Below are 17,927 nucleotides of genomic sequence, written 5' to 3'. Positions count from 1 at the left end.
TGCGACATCAGTAGCAACTGATCTTCCAGCAAGTGGATGGGATATAATGGGATATCTCTGTCTTCTTATCTACAACTGTCGTATGGCCTCTCGAAGAGGTATGACTTAGCAGACGCTTGTAGCAGTGGTGAATTGTGTTTGTGACATTGCTGGTCCAAGGGATAGGAAAAGCACAAACCTAGTTTAAGATGATCTGGTACATCACTCATTGAACACTTTCTGGGTGACTATGCTACAATTTCTAATTGGTCTTAGCCGCTATGGTACTACATGCTAAGACACAGGTATGTTGTCTTCTCATCAAACTCCCATATGCCCGTTAAGCATCATTCCCCCATGAGTTTCACCTGAAACAAGGCAATGTAGAACCAAAGCAAAGTTCACTCACTCAGAAACAGAGAGGAGACCAAGCAGGTGGTAGAAACATGACCTTTCTCCATGAGGTCAAATAGCTTTATTGTGATTAAGCACTACAATACAGTATATATCCATAAAAAAACTCTATAGTGTATATAAATTATTCCTTCCATTCAGTAATTCTTTTTTTGTTTTTATTTTTTTCATTTCCATTACAGCTTTGGTACAATGTGATTTTCATTATATTTTTAAATACTTTTAGCTTCACAAACTCAACACAAAGTACAAAACTAATCCGAATCAGGGATATTACAATCTACACAGTGGTGTTCAGTGGTAGGAAAAAATCTTACCTCAATGAATTCATGTCACTAGCTAAGCTATAAAGGCATACCTAGCAGACATGACAAAAATATGCACCATTAACCAGCAAACATTTTTTTTTTCAAAATTTATTTTATTTTTATTTTTTTACAGGTTTTTCCAGCAGCAAATCACTTGAGCATAGTCAGTACTTATGTCCTCAACTGATTATCCTGTTGTGTTCCTCTTCATTTGAAGGCCATGAGTTATTTGTCAAATAATGCACCGCTATCCTCGTACATCCACACTAAGCCACAGTGTCAGTACTTGACCTGCCACCCTGCGTTGTTAATGCTCGCACAGTTTGTCCTGCAGCTGGCAGAAATAACTGGAACGTTATTGGAGGGGCAGTGTGGGGCAATCAACCGTAGGTTGTTCTGTGGGGCAGGAGGTATGACATTACAGTAGACAGGCATTCCAGTGGCTGTAAGTGTTCCTTGACCTGATTGATTAGGTAGCATGATTGGTTGTTGATATGATTGTTGTGGCAATCCTTGAGAACCCTGGGTCATTGGCACCTAGGTAGCAATGTGGAAAGACGTAAGGAAAAAAAAAAAAAAGTAATTACTAAGCAAATTAAAGTAGGTCCCAAGTATCCCTATCTTCCTTCTAGCTGAATTTGCATATACAACATGTTCTGCCAAAATGTGTCGTTTTCTGCTGCTCAGAACAGTTCTCATCCCTGAGGATTTTCTTTGTTAGAGAAGGGTTAAAGAGAAATCCCTCTGCTCCCGGGTATAGTAAGTGGCTCTGTCGTGATCTAGCTCAATATGAATTTCTGGGATCAGTGCAAACACTATATCTAGGCCATTTAAAAGGTCTAAACCTTTAACTTAATCATTAACCTTTAAAACACATTTTCAGTACAGTAATTCTGAAGATGTAAGGGGAAAATTTTACCCACAAGCAATTCCCCCATTTCCACCTGGGTTGCTGCAGTGTTTTCAGGGAAGCCAAGGGAAAAGGCGAATGGCTGCTCAATCAGTGCAATCTATTAAAATGAATTAGATGTCATTTAGTTTCTTAACTTTCTAGAGGGACCAGCAGGAAACGTAAGCACAGGCCACCTCTCACAGCCTCTTGGCATATCTTACGGAAACCAGGTATAAGGTTGGAGAAGTAAGTCTGGATAACTTATGGACTTGGTAAAAATCAAGCCACTGCCTTCCCTCTCCCCAAAACCCAATAAACAAAAATCTATCTGGCTACAGCTTGTTATTGAGGACATGGTGAAACCCTTGGCAAGAGTCTCCACAGATGAGCAATTTTTAACTGGTTCAAGCAAAGCCCTCAACTTCATTACAGGAAACATCACTGCACTGGCAAAAAAAAAAAAAACAAGAACAATGTTCTGTCTTTTATTTTTTTAAATTTATTTTCTTCACAGGAAGAAGTTTAATTCTTTCATCATTTGTGACATTTTACCCGCACTGCAGGCTGTAATAAATAGTTCATTTGAAGTATTCCCAACTCAGAATGAAAATCAGGAGTACTAAGAATACGTAAACAGGAAGCAAAGAAACCACTTTGACTTAGAAGCATATTTATCAGGAGGCCTCCTGCCACACGCTGTCCTAATGAAATAATAAAGACCATTCTGCGCTACGAAAATTCAATTCAATTAAGGACTCTCCAAGCAAAGCAGTCTTTCTTTAGGGCTCCCAAGTACCTGATAAGACGACATGGCTGGATACTGCACCATCATGCCTTGCACCTGATTTCCCTGTTGATTATTCATCAGGTTCTGGCTTTGGGGCGGCTGCTGCATTCCCATAAGACCCTGGAACCCCTGCTGCTGGTTTGGCAGGACAGGCTGGTAACCTGGAAGAAGAAAGATGTCTTCAAATACCCTGTCGCGGGAAAATTAAAACTGTTCTCAGGAACAGCAAACAGCCCCATCATTTTTCCCTGCATTTGTCGAAAAGTTGCTCTGTTTTTAAAGAAGCATTACTGGAAGTGAAAAATTGAAGGGGAATAAACAAATGCTGTGAGTTGACAGCCCTGCCAGGCTTACATGAGTGGGCAGCATGCTTTCCTTATGATCTTCAACCCTGCGGCAGAGACCACCTTGAGGGATGCCCGACTTCAGCACAGGATTGTAAAGCCCTGAACAAGACACAGGGTGCTTCTGGCTACTTTCTCAGAGGCAAAACTCCCACTAGCTTCAAGGACACCAGTATTTGGCCTTCACAGTCTAATCTGGTAGTTTTCTTTCAGGCCACGTTTCTTATCTTACCCTCTTACCATTCTTGTAATGCAGCTCCCTAGCATGATGTAAACAGAGAAGGCTTTATTGAATCAAGAACATCTGTATACACACTGGCTCCTACACGCCAGGCTTTTTATACGATTAGAGTATATTAAGGGTCATATTCCACCCTACTAGTTTAGTGTTTGGCAAAAGAGGAAAATCATAAATTAGGGAGTGTCTGGTCCTCCCTGTTGTTTGGTGGAAACCCTGCTGACACACAAGTGACCGCACAGGGATGAGAAGCTGATGCTTCTGTTTCAACCTGTGATCGGCTCTGTGTTCAAAGTCACCACAACATTGCAGGTTTTCTGCTGGGACGGCTCTTTTAGGACTAACTGAGAAACGGGCAAAGTCTGGATGATCAGGAGGGCAAAGCTGCTAATGAGGCAGAAGCCTGCACGGGAAGCGAAGTGCAAGCAGTGCGCTGCTTGGCAGAGACACAATCCAGCCTGAGAATGAGCCTTGCTGGATGGAAGTGGGCCTGCTGGGCGATGCTGCTGTTTAGAGATGAAGGATTTTGTAGAAAAAGTGGGAAAGGAAAGGTGCAGAAAGATCCTGTCCTTGAAAAATGCAGCCAGCCACAGTCATTATAAAACTATGAATAATTTCTCTTTAAGGCATTCTTTGTCCTTTAGCACTCGTATTTTTTAACATGCAGTTATGTAGTGCACTATTAACTCTGTAGTGATGTTCTCAGAATAAGCATATTTCAGGCAAAGAAGAATTATCAGAAGGAGCGATGCAGTGTTATTTTTATATGAAAAATGTGTGTCACGTCTGCTCAATTTATATTCATGAATACAGTACACGGTTCAATATACTTCACGAATTGGAAATCATCACCTGGGTATTTCTTCATTATGTAAGAAAAATAAAGTAACAAATGTTTCTGTTCCTGCTGGTCTATTGTCAACTGACAGCTTTCCTTCAAAGACTTTTCTGATGCCAGAGAAGTGTCCCGTATCTCTGATCAATTTTTTGGCATTAAAGATGCCTTTCCACAGATATGAGATTAACATCTCCAGTCAACTGAGCAAAATAAAAAAAAATAATTCCATGAGTGATTAACTTGGCTGGGATATAGCATCTCCCAAATGCACCAGATTATTATACATTCAAATTTGCTCTTTTACTATGCACAAACACAGTGTCAGCATATTTTTAAGTCACAAACATTACCAACATCAGAAGCGCTGTAACTGAGTTTCAGAAGGCTTATACAGCAATAATAAAATTGCTCTTCTGCTCCAATATACCAATTGGGGTGGGGGGAGAGGGGGAGAAAGGAGAGAAATAAAAAATTTAGCACTACTATTCTGGTATTTGCAAGACTGGAAGTTTAAGCAGAAAGGAGGAAACTGACAGCGGAAGCAGCAACAGATAATTCATCTCATGTCACTTGCAGTTGTCAAAGTAAGTCCCAGATGTTGCAATGAACAATAGATTGATGGTGGACCAGGGATCAAGTGACACTAAGTGGGGAAATGCAATCAAACATCAGATCTGGGCTCACAGAGTTGGACTGTGATGCACTGGCACAGGGCGGTGGACTGGTGCTCTGCAGAGACAGACAGACACCCCTGGGGTCAAATAGAGAAAAGCGCTTCTATTACCTCTAGTAAATATAATTGCATTAACATTACTTTAGTCAGTCTACTGCTGATATTCTGCTGTATGTTTGGACATACAGCTGTCACTTTACCTCGGCTTTGTGTTCTGTATTCTCCAAATGCAACGAATTTATTGCCCAATACAGACACGTCTATCAAACTGAAACAAGAAATTATGGAAATTACGAAGTATTTACCCTTATGCTGAGCATGTAGGCATCATCTCATGGAGGTATTACAATAACATGTAACTCTGCCCTGGAAGTCTGCTCTGTATTAGCAAACACTGCTTAGGTATGTGCCACAACCACTCCACGTTTTAGGTGCAGGAATACAAAAAGGGATGGGTTAAGAACTGAGGTCCACTACGCTATGGGTTATTATTTTAACAATCTTTTTACTCTTCAAGGACTTCAGCCGTTTCTTCTGCCCACAGGACATGTACATCCTGTCCCAACATGCAGAGTCTTGCTTACACTCCTGAGAGTCAGGAGAAGACCTCTTTCCTACTCCTTCTGCAAGCCCTTTACAACGCTCTGACCACAGGGAGGGCCTCAATACTAACAGAAAAAAAAAATGCACATGCACTCTAACACACTTCTAATGTGATTAGATGGGAGCAAAGAGGTATTAACATAAGAATCTGATTGCATTGTCTCCTGAACCCTCTTTGCTGTTAAGGGAAATTAAGTCACTTCTTTGGCCCAGAAGGAGGTACCACGGTCTCTCGACCGTTTGCTCCCTTGACTTGTGGGTGGAAACGATGTTTAAGAAGGTTACTGGCCTGCTTGTATCCTTGCAAAGATGCTGGCTGTCATCTCTTCCTCACTTAATATTCATGGACTTCTTTTTTATGATCAGTACCCTTTGGGATACAATGAAGTTATGCATGTCAGACCTTGCTGCAGAACCCCCTACAGCACTTCGTCAAAATCCAGCATCCTCTTCAAGGCTCTGCAACTCAAGTGAACCCACTTTACTTTACCTGATAGCAAAGTCTGACCCTTTACTACGTTAAATATATGAAGAAAGATGCAAGTTCATCTATTCCATTGAACAGAAAAACCCGACAACGTACAAAGATACTCTGTACCCTGTCTGCACTGTTGGAGTGTATTAAAAGTTGAATAAATTTCTTTACCTACAACAAGCTCTGTAAGAGCAAAATGCTGTGGAAAAAAAAAACAAAGAAGCCCAAATCCATTCTGTTAGACAGCTTCTGTTTCAGCACAAATGCAAGGGGAAGAAAGTGGCACTTTATGTGGCAATCCACTTGAATAAGAAGTTGTTAATATCAGAAACCAGCTGCTCTGAATTTCCTACCTCTGCAGCCCAAATTCTGCAGCTCTGACTCTGCATGCCACATAACATTTGAAACGGATCCTTCAGTATTTACTGTGTTTTGATGTCTTCATATGTTTTTGCGCACTGGCCAGGAAAAGAATGGGGATGGGAGAATTGAGACTCTGCATAAGTGATAGTCTTAATATATCAACCTTTCAGCAATTTTTGTGAAACTATATCATTCTAGCAAATCTTTCTTTTTTTTTTTTCTGAAGGCATAGCCTATCAGAGATCACTATTTCCCCCAAAATTATTTATTTTGTGCACACACAGCAGTTTCAATTCTCGACTCAGCTCCGCCATGCTTTTGACATGCTATTTATTTTTCAACGACATGAAAACAATACAGTGTCTTCAAAAGTCTTGTCAACTGACTGCAATGCATGAAAACCCATGCATTGCTGGACAGAGGTAGATATCTTGGAGCTAAAAAGGTGTCAGGAAACAAGTGAGAATAGGAAGAGGCACCATGGTTTCTGCAGCAATAGTTTTCTTCACACTTGCTCTTTTGCTCATTAGCTTTCATACTACATAAAGTGTAATCCTTAAAAGCCTCTTTACTGTCCCCTGAGAACATACATACGTGGGTTATTTTCTAATGGCAGTACACATCAGATGAACCATCCTATTACTGCAAGCTCCAGGGCCTCTTTACTGCAATTATATCATCCTGCTCTATGTTATCTCTGCTACAAAGGAGGATTTTTTTAAACCAGGGCAAACATGAGAGACATTGTTAAACAACCAGAGGAACAAATCGTGCACAGAATTTCAACGAAAGCCTCAGAGGAAAAACGAGCCTTGGATTGCAGTCGAAATGGAAGAGGCCGTCATCCCATCAAGGTAATTCTCTGAACCTTTACAGCCTGCATCACCGAGCTGGCAGTCAGATAACTTAAACATCCCAGGGGAAGAAAGACTGCATGAAACAGCCACAAATGTTTTAATTTCTCAATGAGGCTACAGAGCTCAAAAGACAAAATGCAGTGGTCGAATACCTCTGCCAGTAATGTCACCCAGAGCTGTAATTAAGCATGTTTGGGGCTCTGCTGGCCTCAGCATACATCCTTCATGAAGAGCACATCCATGTTTGGAGGGACTTTCATTGCTCATTTTAGATTTGAAGCACATATTAGCAAGATAGCATTGTAATATGCGTACCAGCACTCTGAGTAAAGAGTAATTGGCACTTCAGCTGACAAGCGTGGCAGTCTGGCCCGAGTCCCTGAACTGCAAATCTTATTGTACTCTTACCACATGAACAGAGTCCTTGCATCTAAGCCCATGTCATGCAAATGCCTAAATTCACAGTGGTTTTGATGTGAAGTGCTTTGAGAGCTCATCTGCTCCCTTCCTTCTTCACTCAGTGTAGCGCTGGGAGAAGCTGAGCCATTGCCACCGGCAAACCCAAAATGCAGGTACCTTGACAACACGCTGCAGTGGCTCAAACAAGCAAAGGCCAAAAATAACTTCAAGAGCAAAACCTCAGCAGGGCTAACTGGTCTCGGTGCAATGCTATACAGATCTGGTCGTGCTCCTGCCCGCTCTGCAACTACTGCAGTGCCTTTCTGGTACTATACGCCTGCCCAGTATAGACCAGCTCAGCCTTTGCTGCAACTGCCACCTGGAAGAGATTGAATTTGAGCTCCACAGAAAAGCCAAGGGGAGAGAGCACCACTTCTGGGTGTGGACACAAGGGAATACCCTGCCACCTACTGAAAACAGTGTAACAGCAGATTCTGCACCCAGTCCCAAGTGGTGTGCTGGCCATGGGGGCTTTCGTTTGCAGAAGACTCCCCAAAACTGATATGGGCAGAGAAGAGAGCTACAAAAATGATCCAAGGTCAGAAAGTGCACCTCTTCCTGGGAGACCTAATGAGCTCACTCTGCTCAATTTATTCCAAAGAAGAAGAGGTATCTGCTGGTAGATACTTCTTGAACAGAATAGAAAACGGTATAATAAAATTACATGGTTGGAAGATAAACCTAGAACTGTTCAGATTAGAAATAAAATTCAGTTTCAGCAGATCTTATAATTAACAAGGGTGCAATTTACCCAGAGAGGAAAAACATCTGCTATCACCCAAAACCTCTAAAATGAGGATGGACAGCTCGCTAGAAGATATTAATCAGTTTGAGAAGTTCTGGGAATAAAGATATGATTAGAGTGGGCTCTGTGTCCAGTATTATCTAGAGCATTAAATTACACGTTCCCGATTTGAAATACTTCTGAAAATGTTAGCCAGTTAGCTCTTAACAGTTTTCCTATCTTCCAAGGAAAAGACTAATCTTTTGCACATGAGACAGGATCCTCTTCCCAACCTCTCCTCCCTTTGATCACAGACTGGCAATGTCGCCCAAGTCACTCCACAAGCAGAGAGCTCACCTGTGTACGGTAGATATTCTAAGGGCTATTTCTGACCTATTGTAGTTTACTTTGCCCTGGCTGGAGTAGCACTCAGTAGGTTTTGTAGGCTAAAGAATACGATTGGTCTCTATTCTCACAATTTTGTGCGGCTATGTTTTCCTTTACTTTTTAAAGTCAGATATGGGTAAAGTATTAAAGTGGGTGGATGTAGCTTTTACTTTATAATCACAGAAACTTACAATGCCCATAATGAGTTACTAATCAGAGAAGAAAAAGTGTCATTGTAAAACTAGAATTCAGTCATGCACACATTGGTAAGTTTGGCAAAGTTTTTGGCAATTCACTTATTTGCCAAAGGCTCTGAGATGGTCCATCCCAAAGTACTTGCAAAACTGAAACGAAGGAAAAAAAATGAAGCAAGCAGTTCGGCAAGATCAAACACTGTATCTTGACACAAAGAACCTTTTGATTCTCAAACAGACCCTAAATGTTATCTGTAAAATATGAGGAAAGGAAGCCAGGTTGGGGAACCTTGCATTTATGACAGTTGGCCAAGCGGTGGGAGGTGCATACTGAAATCCTTTCCCAGCACAACTGAGAGCCGGAATTTGAGGCAAAGGGTTTCCAGCAGCCAGAAAAAAGCCCTCCCTCTTCCTGGGGTCCATCAGTCCCTCCTGCTGATGCTCCTTACCTCGCATGAGATACTCAAGTACTGAATTGCAATCACATGTTTCACCTCCTACATGAACATCATAATCACCACCTATATATTGCTCTCTCTAGAGGACAGCTGCTCTAAGGTGTTGTGTTCAGGCTGGCTTCTCACGTCCAGTCATTACGCTTTAGATTTGGGTGGCTGCTGAGGAAATTTGCGGGGTTATCATTATGCAGTTGGTCATTACCTGCCCAGTTCCACTGCAAATGATGGACGAAAAGTCTCACGGAAAACATAAAGTTAAGATATAAATTTAAGCTGATTATGATTTTAGCCTCACGCCAAAGTGTCTGCAGTTTGGAAGACTCCCACAGAAGACACACTAATTAATGTCTCCCTGCTGGTGTGTCATTTTCTGTGTGAGCCTGAAGATTTAAACTGCATCTAGTGCAGCTGGAATCAAAAATGCTTTGTAAACAATTCCGTAGTTTAAGCTCGTATCTAAAATCCAAGGCATGCCGCAAATCAAATCTGCTGCAATTGATCAATCCGTTCCTACTGTGTCTGCTTTCTCTCTGCAATACACATAAAAATGTCTTGACCCAGTAAGATACTGGGGCTTTGTGTTCCACTTAAAGACATCACAGATAATTTATGGGTGTGAACTGGATGCCATGTGAGCTAGAAGGACAAATACATAACAGCTTAATGCTAAAAATCCATCCCTTTCCCCTCAAAACATAGGACCATGCAATTATTTTATTTAGTTTTCACACATATACAAAGGAAAAAAGAAGACTACCTATGCCTGAAATAAAGGAGTCTTAAGAAGCAACTGATATGTTGAAGGTACGGGGTGGCTTATAACACACATGTGCCAATAACCACAGCAGCACACAGAATCCTCTTCCCATGGCGCTCCACAGGCTCAGACCCTCAAACCCAAGAGAAGCCTTTTCACATAAGTGACTTACAGTTCGGCTTCTTTAACTTCGGGTAGAAGCACATCCCTCTCCAGCAGTACAGCTTGCAGGGGAAAGCATGGGGTATTACATCGGTTTTGTTTTCAAAATTTAAAACTAATGACATCGATTCTTTCAAGTTGTGCGAGATCAAAAACAATTTTTAGCTAATGGCACTCCAGTTACATTCACTGAAAACACAAAACACCGTAAATATATTCCTAAACTGATTACAATGACAGAGACTTGAATAATTCTCTGCAGAGCTGGGGTTATAAAACTGCAGGATTTTGAACTTAAGAGTCTCAACACATAATTGCTGCCAGAATTGTAGCTCCCTCATCCCTAAATTGGCCGCAGCTTTGCTAAAAGCACATTCATGCTTCCCGAACCTGGTAACAGATCAACAGCCACATTTGCTGGCAGACCCACAGAGAAAGAGCCGTTTTCAACTGCATTAAGGAACTCAGCAAGATGTATATGCATCAGAGATAAGAGCCAGTAAGATTTATTATCACAAGAGAAAGAAGAAAAATCCTGGTTAGAAGACAGCTTGTCTGTCCTCCCCTCCTCCTTTCTCTCTCTGGTTTATGAAGCTACAAATCTCACAAAATTAATACTGCAACAACATCTTTGTCCAGCTTCAGAAGAAGAAGAAATCAAATTCGGAAATTTGCTGAAATTTTGCATTATTTCAGAGCAACCTATTTGTTGGATTTGGTAAAAACTGCTGATGAAGATACTCTGATACGCAAGAAATTGTTTTGTGGCTATCAGCTCTGAAATCTCCCGTCTGGCTAGTTCTGTCCAACTGCTAGAGCTGGATCTGTCTTCTCTAGCTGAACTGCCCACCCCTCCTTGTCCTCTTCATTTATTCTTCCTCAAAAAGCTATAGGATACCCCGATTTTACTTGTTTTGCAACCCTGGGGGCTGGAAGAAACCCAAAGCACACAGCAACTGAAGCACGGATGGTTTCATGTGCTACTTGAGACAACACTATCAATTGAGGGCACTTCTCGGCTGCTATGGGGAAAAAAAATAGGGGAATAACACAACTCCCCTAGCAATGCGACCCCCCCAGTTCAAAAGATGCGCAGGATCAGGGCCTCACAAATGTATTTTTTAACTCTGCTTGTCCTATATAAACTGGAATAAGATACATCTTTACAAAAGCTAACAGAGAGTGCTTTGGGCACAGACTTTTCCTGAAGAATAGTCGCTGCATAAAACAAATGGCCTCATCCGGGTGGTAGAAAGCCTCCTGTTATGGTGGTTTAGATTATGTTGATGAGAAATGATGAAAGTAACACTGCATATCACACATGAGATTTAGAGCTTCTTACACATCAGTACCAAAGAAACACCCATTACATTTTCTTTTACCCTTTCTCTATGATGCCAAGTTCCAACTGCTGAAGATAACAAGGAATAGCATTATCTTTTAAAAACCATTTATATGCGTGCTCACTGTCCCGTGGGGCAAAAATGTTTTTGCAAAGAGCACTGAATTGTTATTTAGAGCCTTCGACTTCATCATCCAAGCAACTACCTTTAGGGCAAACATGCAAAATCATGGATACAACAAATTTATAAATCACTTGAAGATGCACACACCCCCCCCCCCAGTTGTTTTTCCACACCTTAAAAGAGTTGTTTTAAAACTCCGTGACCTCACTACCAAGTAAGAAGGCCCAGACAAATAAGCAGTATGATTAAATACTTTCATTATACACCTAATGAAATCACATACTGTAACATCTTCTGAGACTAAAATTTTAATTAAGGCAGGTTGACATTTTGGCTTTTTCCCCCTCCCTGTGTTCCAGGGGAACAGCAGGTAAGGTCAAACAAAAAGCTTATGTGATAAAATTGCATGAGAGTGCTCCTGGGAGACCTGGCATTATTAACAAGAACATGAGGAAGAGCACAGTTGAACAGTTCAAAGATAAATGATTGCATTCAGTTTACTTTTCACTATCTACTGCCCAACCTGAGAGAGCTGTTATTTGACAAGAAATGTATATAAATAGGCATCAAAAAGAGCGTGAATAGATACAAATATAGGAAATTGAAGGCTGGGGAAACGTTTTTCTTCAGTTTAAAATTTATCTATTCTTTTACTTGCCTATGCAAAGGATTTCCAAATTACAGGACAGCTTTAAAAACAACTTGCTACTGATAAGTGGCCTGATGCTGAAAATAAACCTGTTCCTGCTGAGAACCTAAACCCAGGTTGTTACATGACACTTTAATCACTTATTTTACTTTCTTTCCAATATATTTTTATGTTTTGAGACCGCTTAGCACCGTTCCTGTTCTTCAAAAACTATGACAAAAATTATTTGCTCTACTCCTTGAAGATAAATCTGAAGATAAATGGAGGGGCACCTCTTACAGACACGGTGTGTAACTCAGAGCTTCTGTAAGATTCAGAAAAGAAAATTCTATTTTTGAGACAAAATCCTTTTATCTCACTTCAGTAAAAATACGGAGGGAACAGCCAGCTGCAAGCCAAAATAATTGCAACACAATAATGCAGGGCTCCGTTACAGCAGCATAATTCCGGTAAAGCAGCTGATCCAGGATCTTGGCACTTACCCAGACCCTGAAGCCTGACTTAAATGCATTAACCCAGACAAAGCATGTGCAGCTGTTTTGGTAATCTGAGGCTTCTGCATTTTATTGAAGACCAAAAAAAAAAAAAGGAAAAAAAAAAAGTCACTCAGCCAGCTAATGACACAGGTGATATATAGAGAGAGGAGGAAAGTATTTAATGCTTTTGAACTAAATTAATCCATGGAGCCATGTGAACAGGCTCCACAGCTTTGGGGAGATGGGTTTTGGAAAGTGTTATCCTTTGGCCAGAACAATGAGCAAGGGTTTAGACTGGAGCAGTGCAGATGCCCAAAGCCAGCTGAGGTGCCTGCAGGGAGGGTATTGCAGGACCCAGAAAACATTATTCTGAGAGGGGTGAAGCCTTCTCATCACCACAGAGCTAAGCCACTGAAGGCACGTGTTGCAAGCTGGTGCGCGGTTCTCGTGACATCTGGGAGGTCCCGAATAGCGCTAGGGAAAAACCAAGTATAATCCTTCTGTTCTCAGCCCCTACCCGCCAATCCCGCTGACGTTAATGAGAGTTAATGCAGACCCATGGGCAGCTCAATAGATCGCTCTGGAGAATTTGTGGGTTGCTCTGAAGAGAGCTTTACTGCTTAAAGACCAACACAGATGCAAATATAGTCATAGCGCTTACTATAGCCATAGACTGTTATACTGCTGTAGTTTGCCGCAATTCCTCTTTGCAGAATTTTTGAATAGCTAATATACAACTAAAACACCTATGTAAAAACTCATTAGTGTTGGTAGTAAGATTGCTTTGGCATCTGACGTGCTGTAGGTCTTGCCTCACATTGAAAAGTGGCATCTTGAGAGAAGCCCTTGCCAGCAAAACTCTATAGAGGGTCTTCATTTAGAATGACTACATAACATTATGTCCAGGATTCTGCTGAATTCAGAGACAAAGTGTCCCTGCATTCTTGCAGAAAAACTGAGTTTTCTTTAAAGCTAAGATTTACAGTGAACTGTGCAGAAACGAAACATATGATTAACTATTTTATTACTATTATTTTCAGGAAAAAAACCCAAACCAATAGCTTTGGCTGAAGACCGCAAGAACAAACTGCTCTTTTCTCAGCTCCCTGCCCGGAATTGCAGAATCTAATCTTTGTTACAAATTTATTCATTTTCACAGGGGAATATTTTTCATGCAAAATGGTAACTTCCCGTAGTTCAGGGCAGCAATATCAATACTGTAGCTGGTACAAACTTAAACTTGTTATAAATTCAAACCCTTATTAAAACAAATTGGCACTAACTTTTGGTATGCATGCACACACATTTATCTGTAGCAGTGGAAACAAGTCTCAGACAAAATGGAGAGCCAAAAAAATTAAATGGTAGCCCGTTCATTGCAATCACTGAGTTCTAACCTAACCACCAGCTTTAAGGGTGGGATGCCAGGCAAGTGACAGCTCCAGATTGCGTGATGCAGCGATCCAGCACAGTGCCGCCCAGGAGAGCTCGTATAAATAATGAAAACAGTCAAGTAACATCGACTCGCGACAGTCTACTAGAGAGATTTTTCTTTGTGATTGCATCGCAATGATTTCTTCACCTGAGTCAGGTGGCAATACGATCATTTTCCCCGCTGGGTATAACGAGCCTGGCCTTTCCAAGGACAGCAGACTTAACAGCTGTTATTTTCAGCCAAAAGTACCTGCAGACATGAGTGACAGGGCTCAAGATATAGGAAGATAACAATATACGTCCCAGTTACTGATCATCAGTGGGGCTACGCAAATTGTGCACAACCGCTCTGTGCTGAACGCAACGCAAAGCAGGAGGTGGGTTAAGCCTTCACGCATGGAACAGGCTGGAAGCACATATGGTCCAGTCAATGTAGCTTATGAACAGTACCCTGTCAATACTCCCTATATGTATCTGCATCTGTGTTCACATTGTTATATAGAATAGATACTGGCCATAGCATAACAATTATTTGCAATATACATTGTTTTTGTTAGAAAATCAATCAGAACTGCGTGCGATGGGACAGTTAGCCACCCAAGCAAAATTAAGTGTGATCCCCAAAAAAGAACAAATACAAAACCATCAGGATCAGATTTTCCATGCAAGCTGTGAACCCACAGAGTCACTGAATTTCAGCAGGTTCATCTCTATATTACACTAGTTTGATTTTCTGGATTGCCTCCAAATAAATAACAGCAGGTCTGAGCAAACAACCTGTTAATCCCTCATGTCTTGATCTACATAACTTTGCTTTTGGTATTGCTGAAATATCTACAAGCACAAGCCCAGGGTGTACCTCCACCGTGCCAGCTGCTGTGCAAACTTCAAAGAATAGCTGCAGTCCCTGCGCTGAAGATGGCAAATTCTTGAATAGACAAGACAGCTGGAGACAGAAAAATACGCACTCGGGAGAAATAATCTGTCCAGAGAAAAAGAGCAGAACTGCACAAAACTTTTGTGGAAAACACACCAAAATCTCTGTGCACTGCCTCAGAGAGCAGTAGTGCTTAGAGCCCCGTCCCGAGCATGGAGCGCTCAGACAGGCTGCTGCTCACCAGCACCATCAGGGAGATGATGGTCCATGTGCTCTCACTGCTTCTGCCACAGTTTGCTTCCACACAGCTTCAGGTACAGACTCCTGCCCACATCCTATGTATTGGAGGAAGGCTGCAGTGTGCTAGTGATACACGGTTCACCGGACTGTGTTGCATTTTACTGAAGGCAGCATAAATTCTCACTAATGATCTACACTTTTCACCCTTGCAAGCTGGGCTTTGTTTTGTGGCTCAGCCTCAAGGAGAGTGTTCATAAACGCGACACCAACTGTAAATACCATCTGTAACAAAGGCACAGCCGCTGCCTGACGGCACTCCTCCTCCCCACTGCTTCTGCATACACCTATAGGTTAATGTATCAAATCACTGAGCAAAAAGACTTGTGATTGTTTATTTACCTATAACATAAGGGCACAGCAAGTTATGGTCTACATCCCCCAGCTAGATGCGAACAGACGCAAGGATGATACTGAAGCCAACAGGACTCTGATGGAGCATATGTCTGCCCATATGGGCAAAATTTGACTGCAAAAATCTCATCTTTTCCAAGTGCGCCCATGCAGAACATAATCCAAAGACTATTGGGGTGAGCAATCAACTTTAACCAGCTTTATACCGTATTAGGAGCGCTCGCCTGCAACATAGTGATTACTCTTCCCCCCATATAGCAGAGCCCTTAAGCATTTGCTTAACTTTTAAGCATAACAGCCAATTTCTTGATTTCAGAGCAACGATTTACAGGCTTGAGTACACTTCTGGACTGAGGCCAGGGAACTCAGCCCCTTGAAGGAGGGGATCTCCAATGGGAGAGAGACTGACAAATTTATTCTTAGCCTTTAAAAGGCTTCTGAGAAACTTGACCAGGCAGGCAGCAATCAAGCTAAGGAAAAAGAGGCTCCATTCTAATAAAATTCAGTTCTACAATATATGAAATCAGATAATTTCCCAACTCTCCTTTTGCACAGCCACTGCTTAGTCCACAAGCTGGAAAGTGGGGCAAGATGAGACTGAGCCTGCATTCACGCATGGCCCAATGCACATATATGTACATATATGAAAGTGCCATTAGACTAAGCATTGGCTGCGTACTGAGAGATACCAGCAAATAATAAACCAAATGGCAACCAGGGATGAATCTAACCTATTTCACTTCTGTGGCACAGGCACGGAGTGCTCCCAGTCATGTTTACCTTGCAATTGAACCCTTCTAATTTACTAGTAGACCCCAGTTTACTTCTCTTGTCTTTCTTGATTAAAAAGAGCTGTTAAGGAAGTGGGGTTAGGCCTTTTCTGCCATAGTTATCATTAAGACCCTCCATTTCCATCACCCCTTGAAATACAAGGCAAAAGATGTGCAAAGCACCTACACGTACTTTCTATCAGTCTCGGCATCCACTCTCTCCGTTCTGTATCACTGCAGAAATGTAAACACTGATTGCAATTCTGCCATAGGTACAAAAGCAATACATCAGAAAACCGGGCTGCATCTTCCAGCTAAACCTTTCTTCTTGGAAGGAGGTGAACAGCAAAATCTACAGAGATAGTCACTCCAGTGCCTGGTTCACTTCACCTGTGGCCTAATTATTTGTCATACAAAGGAGGGAATAAGTGAGCAAAAGCCAAAAATGTCTGAAAAAGTAAACACATTCCCTTTTGACATTCCGAATAGAACATTACCAACTTCTAAGACTTCACAAATTTTGTTCGATTTACATTTAAAATATATTTTAAATGAAATGAAACAGTTTAATTGTCCATAGGCAATTTAAAGCTTTTATTTCATCTTTTGGCTTGCCTGGGGCATGGGGAGGAAGATCGTCTCATTTCAAAGGAATCTGAGATTTTTTTTTTTGTTTTAATTGACCGAGGAATCTGCAAAATAACTCATTCATACAGTTTTATAAACTCTTTTGATAAATCAGGCAGCTAAATCTGCAAAGCATGCCTATCTCCATATCACAGGAAACGTATTTTCAACTCTTGCATTGGGTGGGCAGAATAACATGAACTATATTTTTTAAGAAAAGAAAAAAGGGGAATGCACGGTGGATGTAAACTTTCACCTCTGCCTTTTCTAAAACCTTGGTCCAAAGAGAGACGGAGAGGGAGAAAATGGAGAGGGAGGATGGAGGCGGCTTCAGAAGAGACTGTTTGGTTTCTACATTGATTCCCAAGTCTCTCTGCCAAGTTGGTCAACAGGCTGACAGCAGTGCTAGGGACACAGGCAGATGTCACCCTGCCAGTTGTTGCCTCGCTCATGCTAGTGGCAGTTTTTCTGTGGGCTCGAGCAAGCCTGGAATCAGGCCTGTGGTCAACAGATTTCAAAATGTTCAGCCAGAGCACGGTTTAATTCAGCTACGTGGAAATAAACCTCTCCTTGCCCTTGCTCATCCCCAGCTTTCACTGCAGAACATGTTAGTTAGTTGGAAAACTCCCGCTATTGCTGGTCTGGTTTTATTTATTTATTTATAACAAGGATATTTTGGTTAACCCAACCAGTGCAGCAGCCCGACATGGTTGATCTGTCAAGCAAAAGCATCATATGCAGACTTGCACTGCGAAACCCATAGGATCAGTCCTGATCCCCTTATGTCCCCTCAAGGTATCTGCAACTGTGCCACTGTAAATGATGCAAAATTTACTTTCATTAGCAAAAACAAAACAAAACAAAAAGGCAGCATAGCACAAATTTAAACGTATGAAAGTCTCCTGAATATTTGTGCTTTGAATGCTGTGGGTCTCTCCAGGGCAATGTCTGTTCTTAGAAATCGCTGGGGCAGAGCTGCGACAGAGCATTTGCTGCCACACGGCAAACTTTTAATAGTTTGCAACCCCAGCAAAGCTGTGTTTGCAATCTTCACGGCCAAAGGTA

General features: G+C 41.6%; 1 protein-coding gene across 1 annotated transcript in view; it reads right to left on the bottom strand.

Moving 5' to 3' along the window:
- Window positions 1-418: 418 nt before the first annotated feature.
- Window positions 419-17,927, bottom strand: part of ARPP21 (cAMP-regulated phosphoprotein, 21kDa) — a 106,333-nt gene continuing 88,824 nt past the window's right edge. The window contains exons 20-21 of the mRNA XM_009894998.1: window positions 2,390-2,541; window positions 419-1,238 (exon numbers count right to left, since the gene is read on the bottom strand). Of these exons, the coding sequence (XP_009893300.1) occupies window positions 981-1,238; window positions 2,390-2,541 (410 nt within the window). The 3' untranslated portion in view covers window positions 419-980. The remainder of the gene's footprint in view (window positions 1,239-2,389; window positions 2,542-17,927) is intronic.

Source organism: Charadrius vociferus, unplaced genomic scaffold (assembly GCF_000708025.1).
Source record: "Charadrius vociferus isolate BGI_N301 unplaced genomic scaffold, ASM70802v2 scaffold51, whole genome shotgun sequence".
Classification (NCBI taxonomy): Eukaryota; Metazoa; Chordata; class Aves; order Charadriiformes; family Charadriidae; genus Charadrius; species Charadrius vociferus.
Note: the sequence above shows the minus strand (reverse complement) of the source record. Positions and strands in the feature narration are given on the sequence as shown.